Raw genomic sequence first — 14,497 nt, forward strand, 5'->3', positions numbered from 1 at the left:
TCGGAGGGGAAACAAAATACACGTCAGTGCTGAATTGGGCTTAATGATCCTCGTGGGTCCCTTCCAACTCAGGATATTCTGGTATCAGGATATGCCACGAGTGCTGAAACGCTGGTGGCGAAGGACAGCCGACACCTGCCTGAGGTACTCCCAGCGTTCACCTGTGAGCCGCTGTGCTCTCATTCAGCACGCATAGCGCGTCTCCGAAGAGCAGAGCGAGAGTACTGTTATCTTAACACGGCTGCCAGTGATAAAAACTCCGCAGTCGGACAGACTCCCGCTTGTCCCGCGCTGGGTATTTATCACGACCCCCGTGTCTGCGGGGGCCCGGGCCGGGCGGGGCCGCGGCCTGCGGGCGCAGCGCTCGGTACGGCCGCATTGTCTCCGGGCGGGGCGGGGCGAGCGGCCGCGGCGGCTCCGCGCGGGGCGGGCGGGCGGTACCGCGGCTCCGCGGGCGGGGGCGGAGCTGAGCGAGGGCAGCGGAGCCGGGGCGGGCCCGCCAGCGCCCGGCGCTCGCCGTCTCCTTGCCGACGGAGGAGGGGTCGGAGCCGCCCCCGTCCCCAGGGGCTGCCGCCGGGCGAGCGAGGCGGTGCGAGGCGGCCGAGGTTAGCCACCGCAGCCCGGCCGGAGCGGGCAGGTCCAGGCTCCGCCCCGCGTCCTCCCAGCCCGGGCACCCGCAGCGCCGCATCGGGTGAGTACCCGCGCTCCGGAGCGGCTCTGCCCTGGCCCCAGCCCCGCGGAGGGCGGCGCAGGCCCTGCGGCCTGGCCGCGCTTTGTTCCCGGGCGGCGGCGGCGTTGGCTCCGCGGGGCGCCCCGCTGTGCCGGGGGCGGCGGTGGCGGGGCCGTGCGGCAGAGCAGCCCCGGCTGCGAGCTCGCCCCTCGCCCCGCTCGCTGCCCCGCTGTGGGTGCCACTGGCCACTCGTGTGCCGGGGGCACGGCGGGTCGGCGCGGCCCGGGGGAACCCGCGCAACAGGTTTGGGCATTGTTCGTGCCGCCGCTACATACGTGGCCGCGGCGGCGGCGGGGGGGTTTCCCAGGGGGGCTCCCGAGTGGCCGCCGCCGGTGGAGCTTTTGCCTTTGTGCGGGCGCGGGAGGGCGGCGGCCCCTCCCGGCGGGCCCCGCCGCGGGTGTCACGGCAGGCTCGGGAAGGAAGGAGAGGCGTTCGGGCAAGGGGAGCGAGCCAGAGGGAGCCGGGGCGGGAGTCGGCTCCCTGGATCGCGGAGCCGCTCGGCTCCTGGTGGGGATTTTCGCGGTACGTGGCCGCCGGTCAGGCCGGCGGCGGGCTGGGGACGAGTCACGGCCGTGTCACTGCCGCGGCGTCGGGCGCTCCTGGGTTTCTGGAAGCGCTGCCTGGCCGGGAAGCTGATTCACTGCTGAAGACGTGGTTGCTCGTAGCTGTGGTTACCCTTTCTTTGATTTTTGACAGGTCTATTGTCCAGCAGTTTTGCCTTCTCCCCCATAATTGTAGTGTCCCTTGCTACCCCGTAGCAGAGCTTTTTAGCCAGGAAATTGTACGACGGTGATGCTCTAAAGCACTGTTTTTGTTAAAGAACTTAAACGAGTGTATGGAAGCAAGATTAGAGACAGGGGAGAGTGGTTCTTTATTTTTTTGACTTTTAAAAAGTTTTTTAGTGAGCAAAATTGGTGAGGCTTATGTCGATATGCATTAATAGCTGCTTTTGTCTGTTTCTCGCTCATCTTTCTGCATCCCAAAGGAAATATTGGTCCTCTCCATTTTTAGTATTGCCGTGTCTGCGGTGTCCTAACAATTGGATCTTGACTTTGTTCATGCAGTAAAATTCACTGTGATGGGAAAGTACTGGTTTTTTTCCCCCTTTTGTGACATTGCCTGCTAAGATTCAGTGTATAGTAAATAATAAATAGTGTTTTTACATTGTGAGATTACTGATGCTTATTAATTACTGTGCTAATAAGGGTTCTCCTTTATCTGAATGAGAGCATTTATAGTCCTAATGCCATTGTCTGTACCAAGCAGAAACTTAAGAGAGAAAAGGGGGAAGGTGAACTACAGAATAGAACTGAAGCTTGCTCAGTGAGGCCTGCTGCTTGGTGAGGTGCTGATCATGCTTTGCTCTGTCAGGAGAAAAGCAACGAGGCAGAGCACTGAAACAGGTTATCCAGGGAGATTGTGGAGTCTCCCTCTCTGGAGGCATCCAAACCCCCTGCCGAGGCTGGGTCTCCACCAGCAGGTTACACAGGAATGTGTCGAAATGGGGTTCCATTAGAGCCATCCAAATAGATGCTCTCCAGAGGTCCCTTCCAATCTTAATAACCCTGTGATTCTGTGAAAATTTCCCACCAAAACTAGGAGCAATTACAATGTGGTTTTTAGGGGTGGATTTTAGGATTTTGCACAATTCTTTACGTCATAGATTGCTGCTTGAAGAATCCTGTAAAATCATCTCGGCTGACTTTTTCCAGGGGTGGTATGCTAATAGATGATATTTTGTTTGAAGTTTAATTGATCAGTAACGTTAGTTTTCCTAGAAATACAATTTTAAGAGAAGGAAATAGATGTATTTTTAAATTTCTTTTAAGAATATGTAGCGTAAGGAAAACTGGATGTCTTGTTAAATTGTAGGCTATAATTCTAAATTGGCCGTGGATTCGAGTTTCTCAGTGAAGCTTATGTAAACAGGGGAAATTGACATAGTTTTGTTGTTTTCTGTCAACAGAATAAAGGAGTCAGGTGAAGTTCAGCTCAGTTTCAGTTGGCTGTTGCTTGGGAGTGGTAGTAGGAAGGGAAACGGGAGGAATTTCTGTAGGAACTTTAATGCAGTGCTACCTGTCAAGAATCTTTAGGAATAGATTATAAAGAGGAGTACCTTTATTCCCCAGTGACTACGATTGGGTGGGGAAGTACAAAACACCTTCAATATGCAGCTTCTGATAAAGTAGGCTTGGAAATGATGTTGCAGGATTTCCAGTGTGTCTCTACTTAAGCTCTCTCAAGGACTTGCTATTTGTATTTTTGTTCCTGATCTATAGGTACATCCTCTTGCCTTCTCTCCCATCTTTTCGAGGCTGACTAGAAAACTTCCGTTAATAGAAGGGTGTTTTTAATGTAAAACTGTGAGTTAGACTACTGTAATGACTGATCTGTCAGAATTACTGTAAAACCAGTGAAGTGTGTTTGTCATCTTGACTTTGCCTTTTACACAGTATATTCTAATTTGAACTTTTTGGGTTTTGTTGTTGGGTTTCGTTTCAGGGGTAGAATTTGATCAAGTTACAAGATTTCATGCAAGTCTTAAAACATTTGCTGGGATTTAATGTTTGGTGCTTGTATGTTAATTCCGTATCTTCTAACACAAAGAGGGAGTACTTCTATTTTCTTATCCAAGTTATTCTTTGCCTTTTTAAATTTTACAACAGCGAGTAATTTTGTAGGAATACCTTCTTCCTCTTCGCAAAAAAACTACTAACACTGTTGTATTTTCAGTTTAGCCTAAAACTCTGTGTAGGTTACCTCTGACTGAGAGCATACTACAGGGATTCTGGTTCTTGTTACTTTCCCGCTGCTTCCGGTGCTGCCTCAGGAGCATTGCCTGCTAACTCTAAACAATGTTGATGTCTACCATATGTTTTGGTAGAAAAGTGCAGGATTCCTGCTGTCCCACTAAACTCAAATGCCTAGCTTACTAGTACTTGTGAATATACAATGGAAATGTTGACTCCCCTGTCATGTAGCTCTGTAAGAAACCCTTGTTTTCAACCTCCAAGGAAATAGATTTTTAGATTGAGTAGCAAAATCAAAAAATATGGTCAAATCCTTTTTATTTAAATTTACAGAACCCGGAATCTGGAGCTCAAACTTGTAACCTTAGCAGACAGTTTTGCATTCCAGTACCAATGGTAAGTAAGATAGGTCTCTTCCAAAAATAAATCTTTTTTAATTTTCATGCATTATATTTGGTTCTTGTGAAGCTTTGATACTGGTGAATATACTGCCTAGAGCAACATCTTTGCAGTTGGTTTTGTAAAAACTTACTTAGGCTTTAACTCATGCCTTCTTTAACTTACCTGCTTTACTTTGTTTTCCTTTTGGGACTTTAAAAAAAAAAATCTTTAAAAGGCTCTATAACATAAAGAAAGCTGGTATTAAAGTTAAATTACATTGTTTGGCCATGCAGCTCACAGTGCAGCTTGCATTACTGTGTCTCATGTAGTGGTAGTGTCTCACAAGGAAAGGAGTGTCTGCAGATGTATTAAAGGATGTTTAAGCATAAGACCGGAGATGAGTGAATTCTACTTTTAAGAGGGTTCTGTGGTAGTGGGTGAGAGTAAGGAAGGAAGTTGTAATAGCATCAAGGTAATTGTTGCTGCTCTGATGGTGTTGATAAGCTTGCGCTGGAAGATAAATGAGAGACTTGAGAACCTTGATTGAGCAAGCAGAAAAATGTATTGGCAAAGCTTTTTGCTCTTCAGACTAAGTAAGAGTGAGAGATTTTTGAAGTGAGGATAACCTTACAGCAGATGCTAAATTCAACAAGGAAGCAAATGAAAATCAATCTGGAGTGTTGTTTTCCTGTTTCTAGGTGAGAAGATGAACTGCTGCATTTTGGACAAGCTGAAGTTTGGAATGCTGGGACATAAAGAACCCATTAAGAAGGAAATTACAATAGTTAAGAGGCGATGAAGGTATGACTTAGGGCTTTGCAGAAACAATAATTAAAGCAAGATAGATGCAGTAGGTACTTGAGAATTCAGAGCCAAGATAAATTCCTATGGTGTTGGCATAGTTGTATTTGAGAGGTGTTCTTAGTGAGGTGTCATGAAGGCTGTGTTGACCAGACCAAGTAAAGCCAAAAAAAAAAGTGTTCTAAGAGTAAGTAAATGGATTTGATGTTAGCTTGATGTTTGGGTCACTAAATGATACCTGTGGCTGAACTTGAGAAAATAAATGCCCATTCTTGAGGGTAAGGATCAGGATGGACACATAATACATAGATCAAAGTTGCTGAGGATTATCTATGTTTTGGTATTAGCAAAAGTCATGTTTTCTCTCTAGTAAGTATACCCTCAATGCAGGTTGTCTGTTTTCTCTCTGCTGGTGTTCTGTTTGCTAATTCTTTCATTCTGCAGTCTCACTTGACCCTAAAAAATAGTATAATTGCTAAATGTATGAGTGTTGCATCTATGCAGGATGCTCCAGGGAGTGGCTTAGAGAACTTGATTTTATGTTCTCTGAAGCATGTGACCATTTATTATTGATTTATTTATTGGTAGTGGAAGGCTACATGTTTTATTTTGAGGAGTAGGAGAGAGGGAGAGGTGCTGTTGATTACTGCAGGTGGTTGCTGTGGCCAATAGAATTTGTGATTTGCAGTTGAAATGTTCAGAATTTTTAATCTGAGTAGAAAAACTGAAGACATCTGGGAAAGTTAAGATCTATTTCTCCTGCACCCACTAATTTAAGGACATCTTAGATAATTATTTTTACTGTGTAGAGCAGTGAATTAATGGATTTCTGAAATATTTGAACAAGATATGTGAACAGATCTGTTATATCTCAACCTCTTGTTCTTTCATGTTTGGTTAACATTAACAAAATTTTCAAGTTACATATTTCTTATTGAAGGGATTTTTATTATTACCCTCATCATGGATACTTTGTGTATTGTGCAGTGAGGACAGGGGAACACACAACTTTAATTTAAATTTTTTTTTTCCTTTTAGGCAGAGGAAATTGTTCAGTGTTTCAAGGTCCACACAAAATCTTACTATTGGGCTGGTAACTGTTTGGTCAGGTATCAAACCCAGAGTTTTAGGGATTTGTAAATAGTCTTTTTATTCGCCCTTTCTTCACTGTCATCTTGTTTTGATCAGTTTTCTCCACTCCAAAAGGATGACTGCTTTTGTGTCTGCTGCAGTTTTGTCTGCACACCCTACCTGACTTACCCTTTCAAACAGTACCTTTCCCTTTCATACCCATTCTCGAGATGGCTTTCAGTGTCATGGAGCATTTCTTTTTGCTTCCACTCAGTCGAGTGTCACTATACTGAGCTGGGAAATGAATCCTGAGGCCCTGAGCCACATGCACTTGTAACCAGTGCCAAATATGTGTATTGTTATGAAGTGTAGATTGTTTTCTTATATAAGAATATTGCAGAAAGAACAAGAAGTTCTAGTCTTGCACCCCAGAGGAAAGTGTTTTTCATTTGTTCTGGACTGCCAACAGTTGCACTCATCAGTACAGCTGTTTGTCTTTTGACTTGGCTGCCCATGGCCTGGATTGTCCAATTTCATTCCACCCACTGTCCTAGTTCATTTAATGAAGTACTGAAGGCATAGGAGCTTTCTGATCTTTCATCACAAACTGGTTTTAGACAGTTCCTTAAAGACCTGGTGATAAGGTATTCATTTTTCCAAACACTTGTGACTTTTATGTTGGTTTTGTTTTGTTTGTTGGGTTGTTTTGGTTTTTTTTTTAAGAAGAGGGAGCTAGGAGAGGAGTTTGTAATTTTATTTTACTATTCGTAGGTTTTTTTCTTCCCCCTAACCTCACAAAGTGCTTTTGTGGTAGAATTTGCAATCTGTATGATTCTGTATTATTTCCATGTGACTTCTGACTAAGGAAAATTTTAACACCTAAAAAGGAGAATTTTCTTTTAATGAATTTTAGCAAAGTGGGATGAGGAAGAGAAAATGTCTCAGCTGTGCTTTGAACATAGCATTTCAATTGACCTATTGCTATGTAGAAAGTGGTGGAAGAAGCAGCCTCTCAACTTGCATCATTTTATGTATTCTGTGGTATTCAATTCTAACACTTCAGAGTGTTAAGTGAGATGGGACTATACCAGATGACTGCAACTTCTGCTGGTTTGGCTGTCTGTTGTAAAGGAAGGAGGGTATGAGCTAGATTGGTCTTCTGTTGCTGGTGGGCAAGCTGTGGTGTGTGCAGGAAGGTAAATGGTGTCTCTCACTGTAAAAATGTGGCAGAAAAGGGAATGTGAAGATGCATCCAAAACCTGTGGCTTATTTTCTCTACTATTCTAGATTAAAGAGGCTTGAAAACTGCTACAACTTAACATAGACCGTGTGTTTGGCTTGGACTGAAGCTGGAAAGGGTAGAAAACTCTAGCAAGCTGTCATCTTTGATGTCGCATGTTGTAGCATTGTTATGAAGGTCTGCATGTGTCCTGGGCAAGTTTGCTCTCTGAACATGGCCAGTGAGCCCAAGGAGTGCTGTTCTTTGTGAGTGCGCTCATTGCCGCACAGTATCCTGTGGCTGACCTTGTTGTATGGGAAGACTGAGGTGTTGGTATTGTGTTTCACAGCTGTACATGCAGGTGTTACTGTGCATCCCTAGTTACATTGTTTCTGTGCTTCGTACTCTTCCTTTTTTCCCCCTCTGTCACTTGCTTGAAGTCGGAGGAAAAGCTCTGCCCTTGTGTGAAATGAATAGTTGACTGTGATCAAAGTTAGAACTCAGACACACAATGTCTTTTTCTTCTCAGATGGCATAACATCTTACTCACTTGTTTTCCATTTGCTGGTTTGCTATTCATTGTATTGCTCATCACTTCCTTTCGTTGCTCATCTTTTTATTTCACTTTTCACAGAATTGTTGATGGGTTGAAAAAGGGTGGGAAATGAATATGGAAGATGGGTTAAATAAAGGAAGTAGTTAACAGACAGTTCTTCCGAAGTCTGTTATTAGCTTTAGTTAGAAAATAAGATTTGAACCTTCAGGTGAAAATGGAATAGAATTGTAATTTTTCCAAGCTTAAATCTGTTGTGGCTGTGACAATGTGCTTTTGGATCATGGCCTAGCACACTGTTAACCTCAGCTTTAACCCAAGTCAGAGCACATTTTCAGTCTGTGCATTGAACTGCCATGGCAAGTTGCTGAGTTAGAGTACTCACAGTGCATGTGTAATGGAAATGGCATTGTATGGTTGCGTCTTGCTTTAAAATTAAAGAAGCTTACATGCTCATGAAATTACTCAGTCTGTGTTTTTCATTTTCTGACTTCTTTAGTGTGAATTAGCAGGTTACAGAAGATCAGGAATATTTTTGTTGTTTACAACTTCAGACACAGTATGAAACTTTTGTGGTTTTTTTCTGGACAGTTTTTACAGATAGTAAAAAAATTAAAAATACTAAAGTGGTTGAAAAAGCAAAAAACTTGATCTTCTTTAAATATCTGGAGTTACTTTTTCTCCTGAGGGCTCTAATGTTAAATATTTATTAGTGCTGCTCACAATACCTTAAAGAGTAAAAACCGAATACTGCATTTGCATACGTAAGCTGATGTTCATCTGTCAGGTTTTATTGTTATTTTGAAACTGTCCAGCTGAGTAGCTGAGTTCCAGGTGCTTTTTAATTGAAGACAGCATTAACTAATAAATATTTACAGCCTTTTTCTAATTTTGGGGCAAGTTTGTGCTTCAGAAATTACCCTGGGGCATCAGCCCTGGAGACGCCTTCGTTTGTGTTCTCTCTTTGTACAACTTTGCTGTGGGAGAGATGACAACCTTTAATGTAACTTTAAAGGAAGGTGAAATAATAATCTACATAGATAATGGTGATACTTGGCTTTCTCTCTGTCTTTTATACGTGGATTTTATTTCTGTGTGGAACAGGTGAACTTGTTCTAAGCTGATTCAGGGAAAAAGAGGGTAATGCTTTGTGGGTTGAAGTTAGCATCTGAAAAAGCCTGCATGCTGGCTTCAGAGAATGAAGATGATAGTTTTGAAGGTCTGCAATTAAAAAGTTGACCTAAAAGAAAAAGTGTTTCCATTCTGTATGATCTGAGGCTTTTTTCCTTTGGTAGTTCAGAATGTCTGTTGTCATTTGTGCTATTGTTTCTGCCTGGACTTGCAAGCTGCTACAGTTTTGAATATAACTGCCCATCTGCTCCTGGGTTATTTATAGGCAGATTTGTGGAGCTCCTTCTAATCTCTGAAGTCTTCAAAAACATTAATGAATTAAACATCACAATACTCTTGTAAAAAGAGAATAAGACAGAGGAACTGAATGGAGACTAAAAAGGATAAATGACTTGCTGAGAGCCATATGTATATTTCATAGCAGAACAGGGAATAGAAACCAGATTTTTTTTTTCTTACTTGTAGTCCTGTGCTTAACAGACCAGCTACATGCTCCTGTGAGATACATGCTAAAGGAATGAAGAAAGTACTCCTTCTTTGAAACTTGCAACAGATGCTCATATGCAGACTAACCCATTTCAAGACTGTGCACCATGTAGTGAGAGTATTAAAGGTTTCAGGTCTAAGAAACATGAATAAACATGTTAATATTAATTCTCATTAAACCTGAATTTGTTTTGATTGTTAATGTGTTTGACCAGTGGTTTCCACTGTGTTGCTTAGAAAGAAAACACCTGTTACTTGCAGGACAGCTTCTCTCTGACATCTTACTTCCAGTTGTCTAGTCAACTTGTCCCTCTTCCCCCATCTTTAATAGACTTTTACAATGGTTTTAAACAGTGTCTGGACATGGGTTCTTATTAATTTTTTTTATTTGAAGACAATGAAGATGGGTAGCACAAAATGCAGGTGATACTTTCCATTCATCAGAAATTTTGCACTTTGATGAATTACACATAGTACTTATTGTGTGCGAGGTTTTTTTTATTTTTGGTGGGGTTTTTTTTTTGGTTGGGATTTTTTTTGGTGTTTGTTTGGAGGGGGTTGTTTGTTTTTGTTTGGTTTTTTGTTTTCGGAAGAACTTCTGAAATGTTAGGCCTGTGGAGTAAAACAATGTAATTTACAGTAGTTGCAGAGTCTAGAAATGATAGACTATGCATCCTACCAAGTTGTGATTTGATTTCACGTTGGAGTGCAGCCTGAAGTATTGTTTGCGTTTTTACCTGTTCTGTAACTTTTTTTGAACTATTTGTTTACTATTTCCCCAACTTCCCATCCTCTCCATATGTATTTCATCCAAGTTTGTATGTAAGAGAATTTTCTCCACAAATAGTATTAGTTTCTGCTTGTCAAGGGGATTGAAAGAGTTTTCTATATCATTGGAATGCCTTTCAAATATTTAGATTTTAAATACAAGTATTATGTGAATTTAGTGTTGCCACCTTCCTGTGGAAATCTTCAAAAGAATGAACACATTGTTTCAGGCTGACATTGCTATATGGATTTAATAACCTGAAAGCCTGTGTCATTCTAAACAGGTTCAGTGAGGTTTTTCAGTGTGCATTGAATGTGTCCTGGAAGCATGTTAAATAAAAGAACTACAAGTTTTACAGTTTGGTGTATGGCATTTTATGGTATTATGGCAAAGTAGATTGCAGGTGGGCATACAGCACTCAAATACTTTCTGAAATTCGACAAACACATTTAACCTCTTTAATTTGTTTCATATCTGTAACATTTTAGTGTATAAAAGTTGTGTCTTTTGATTTGGAAGTGATAAAATGCAGCTTCCTGAAGTATATCACTTTCCTCATGTGAAATCTGTTCTCTTCAGTGCTCTCATTTTTCTTCTGTAGCTTTTTTGTGTTTAATGAAACCAAATGGGATTTTTATTGATGCATAGACACTGAATCTGTTTCTTTCAGCTAAGGAGTGGTACAGTATTGAGCAACAAATCATTCTTTCCTCCTGCTAAATTGAAAGCTTGATGAACAATTTTAAGAACCTGTCACTTTGTCTTCCTCCAACGAATTGAACACTTTACATATATTTTGTGGGTCTAAATACATTTATATCTGCTTTTAAGCAGTGTACCTTTTCAAAACACCTTTAGTAGCTCCCATTGGAAAGTAGATGCCAGCTGTCTTGGAATTGTTTCACTTTCCAATATTAAAAAAAGACATTTAGTTTAATTCTAAACTAAGACTGTTTAATTCTAACACTAAGACTGTTTTTTAAACGTGAAGAATTCTTTTTTTTCTGACATGTTCTGATAACCTGCTCTGGTGAGAGTTTTCTTCTAGCTCTCACAGAATTGAGGTAAGTGTAAACTTCAGGAGTTTCTGGAACAAGGACTAGGTGTTTGGAATTATCAGCAGTTGTTCTCATTGGTCTGACTCACCTCCCTCCACTCTGAACAGAATGCTTCTTTTGGTTCCAGGAAATACTGAATAAAAGAACTATTTTGATCCATGGACAGTGCCACTACTGTGGCAGAAAGCCAGGCGATGCTTTCATATTAAATAAATAGGTCTTTTCAGAACAGCAGAGAAACATGTTCCCTAGAGTCAGTAAGCTGATGCAGACTTTTGTTCCTATGTGAAAGTACAGAGATAATGAAGTTGTATGTAGGTTTGAACTTCATTCATTGATTATAATAAAGAGGCATTTGTAATAATTTGGAAATATAACCTGGGGAGGAGGGAGAAAAATCATTCAGGTATGTGTTCCACATCTTGGAAAAAAGAATATAAAGGGAACTGCCAAAGTTTAAAAGTGTACACAGAGTGGCTTCAGGGAAAAAAATGACTGCCTGAGTAATTCTTAAATTTTGTGTTTTATGCAACAAATAACTACAAGTTTTTGTCTAAAGCATACAGGAAGCTTTAATAGAATGCTTTTTTGAGTAATTGTTCAAAGTACAGGCTGTCATGGGACTCAGTTTCCTGAGAGAACAGAAAGTTGTTTGTTTCCTTCTGTAATACATGAAGTGTGAATTTTATATAATTGGCAAAATTACATTTCAATATGGAGATTTTGGGATAAGAGATGGGAATGAACATTGTGACACATTACACACTGGAACAGGAAGAGACAGTAAAAAGCTGTTGAAATATTTTTTTCTGTTTTACAATAATATGATAATTCCTTATTTGTTTGTTATGAAGCTTATTCTTTTAACATGAAAAGGAGTAACTATTTTACCTCAGGCTATTTGGATTTCTCTGGATTTGTTGAGTTTTTTGGGGTTTTTTTCCAATATCATTTGTAGTTTTTATTCAGTTAACTTCCCCCATGCCAGGAAAAAATACTCTGTGTACATCCTGAAGTATCCAGAGGGAGAATTCCAGGTTGCAGTCTGAAGCCCTGGTCCTGGAATGGAAAAAAAAAATTTTTGGATCTGTTTTTATTTTGACAGGATACTGGCGCATACCTTGAATTGCGTATTTCTGTGCAGAATTAGGTTTTTTAATTATTTGGATTGATTTGTGGAAGTATGACCTCAGAAAGTTACAAGCAGATGCCAGTTGCTACTTCATGTAGGCTGGAAGAGGAGGTTGCAGTTCAGGCATCCCGCGGATTTGTCAATGAAGCAAAAAAGCTTCATCACGATGAATTGCAGTTCACAATGCAATAAAAATTGCATGAGGGTAAGGAGGAGGCAAAAGAAGCAGAAGCATTTCCAGGTATAGGTTATAGTTAGGACATAGTTATTCAGGCTGTTGGATGTTTTTCTTCAATTGAAGCCCTGCTAATAACAGGGTAATGGCAGTGTCCTGACATAAATGTAGCATAACATATTTAGCTCATTATTATATTCTTGGTAATATGAGATAAACTGTGCAAAAGTGCAATCTTATTTGCATTTATTTTACATCTGAATGAGCAAACAGATGACGTACCTGTAAATCAATTGTAGTTTAATAGGGTTGGGAAATGGGATTTTATATAAATTATCTTGATGTCTTTGGTTGAGATTCTGCTTTGGTTTTTGTGGTTGGGCTGTTTCTTAGCCCCCAGTGAGGAGAAAGGAATCTTTAATTAAATGTTTGTATGGATAAAAGCCTACAAAGATGTTTATCTTAAGTTTTTACAGTATCTTGGATTTTGTTTAGAGTGTTCCATGCTTCCTTCAGAAAAATTCAGAAGTGTAACACTGGAAACACTGCAATTGATTTCCCATGCTTGACAACTTCAACTTCTTGTGTTTCAGAGCTGCAAAAATTATCTGAAGTAGAATGGAAGCGTCAGTAATATTACCCATTCTGAAGAAAAAATTGGCTTTTCTTTCAGGTACGCTTTTGGTTTTACTCAGCTGGTTCCTCCCTGCATAATTTGGATGGGATATTTAAGTTGCTTATTTGTGTTTGCTGGATGTTTAACAGAAATACATTGTTGATTAGTGCTTTGTCATATTCCAAAAGAATCTCTTGAACTTTTTATCTAGTAGCCAAGCTGTTGGTGTTTAGGATTTGGTTTTGCTGTAGCCTGTAGCTCAACCCACAGTTGTTAGGAAGTTTCAGTCTTTATGTAAGAGAATGATGATTTAGTAGCTATCCAAAAATAATCCTTACTAGTTGGGGGTTTTTTTTGTGGTTTTAGAAATACAGAGTGAATGTTTTCAGGATTTTCCATTGAAAAATTTTCCTTCCTTTTCACCTGTTTTTTCTCCAGCATAAAAACATGTGGAAGCAGAATTAGCCATGCATTGCAATGGTTTGTTTATTGCCAGGTAGTTATTTCGGGGAAGGCTGTAATTATTATTGTATTTATTAAAACTTCTTGAATCTTATGTTGGAGGTAACTTTTTCTCTTCCCTATCCCAGAAAAAAAAAAAAAAGAGGAGAGGGAATACTTCAAATGGTGAATGACATTCTCCTGCTGGTTTCACTGCTGTCATAGATAGCTGTGTTAGTTCTTGGTGTTCGATTGTCTGATCTAGTGTAGGTAGGTAACTTATAGAACACTTGCCAACTTCAAAAACTGACAAGTGTTGCCATAAATATTCTTCTCATTTAGTTTATTTTAGTTTATTTTTTTAGCTAGTCTAGTTTAGCCTGCTCCAGTCACCTGAGAAGGGAAACCTGTTTTTTTGTTAATAGCTTTTATTTTGCTTTGAATTTGCCCACTGTCTCCAGCAATTGCAAATCTAACAATTCCTGTTTAAAAACAATCAATTCCCTAAGATTCAACTCACATTAAAGCCTGGGACAGTTCCTTCATAGTAACAGCAGATCTGTAGTAAGTTGTTGTTCAGCATTATATTGTAAGGGGATATTCTCATTAACTAGAGTGCATTTTCAAATTGCTATTAAAGCTGCCTGATCCATTTTGAAATACAGACGTTCTTAGTGGAAAATAATTTACTGAATGGCATTTTCAATGCTAGGAACCCTTTTGGACCTATGTAGTTCTAAGTAGGTTTGATCTTTTTGGAATTGTTTAGTATTAATGGGTGCTTTAATTTAATGAATGACGAAGCTTGATGCAACAGGGTTTTTTAGTGTTCTTCAGTGTGAGTAAAGGAACTTGACAGACACAAAATGGTTCATCATGTATCTTTAAATCAATTTTACTCCATATGATTTCACAAATTAAAATACATTACTGATTAAAAACATATACTTGGAAAAATAATATTTTAGGAAAGTGTTCTGCAGTGTTTAAGTGCTGAAGTCTCTCGTCATTTTTGAGTTAAATTGGTAGAAATACTGTTGATCCTGCCTTTTTCTGGAAGCCAAACAGTGGTTTCTAATTGAAATCCATGGCTGTGTGGCTTTCATGTTAATAGGTCATTACACATAGCACAAAAGAAAAAGCAAGCTCCTAAGTCAACCAAAAGCCTTGAACAGCCACTTTGG

At 40.3% G+C, this 14,497-nt stretch overlaps 1 protein-coding gene across 5 annotated transcripts in view; it reads left to right on the forward strand.

Annotated features, from left to right (window-relative positions):
- Positions 1-492: 492 nt before the first annotated feature.
- Positions 493-14,497, forward strand: part of SESTD1 (SEC14 and spectrin domain containing 1) — a 51,594-nt gene continuing 37,589 nt past the window's right edge. For 2 of the 5 annotated variants that reach the window (XM_082284889.1, XM_082284893.1), the window contains exons 1-4: positions 493-691; positions 3,814-3,876; positions 4,560-4,662; positions 12,850-12,929. In XM_082284889.1, coding sequence (XP_082141015.1) covers positions 12,875-12,929 — 55 coding nt within the window. In that variant the 5' untranslated portion in view covers positions 493-691; positions 3,814-3,876; positions 4,560-4,662; positions 12,850-12,874. Of the gene's footprint in view, positions 692-767; positions 974-3,813; positions 3,877-4,559; positions 4,663-12,849; positions 12,930-14,497 lie in introns of those variants that run through there. The other 3 variants (XM_082284890.1, XM_082284891.1, XM_082284892.1) reach the window with 3 other exon arrangements.

This window comes from Coloeus monedula, assembly GCF_965178545.1.
Source record: "Coloeus monedula genome assembly, chromosome: 7".
Taxonomy (NCBI): domain Eukaryota; kingdom Metazoa; phylum Chordata; class Aves; order Passeriformes; family Corvidae; genus Coloeus; species Coloeus monedula.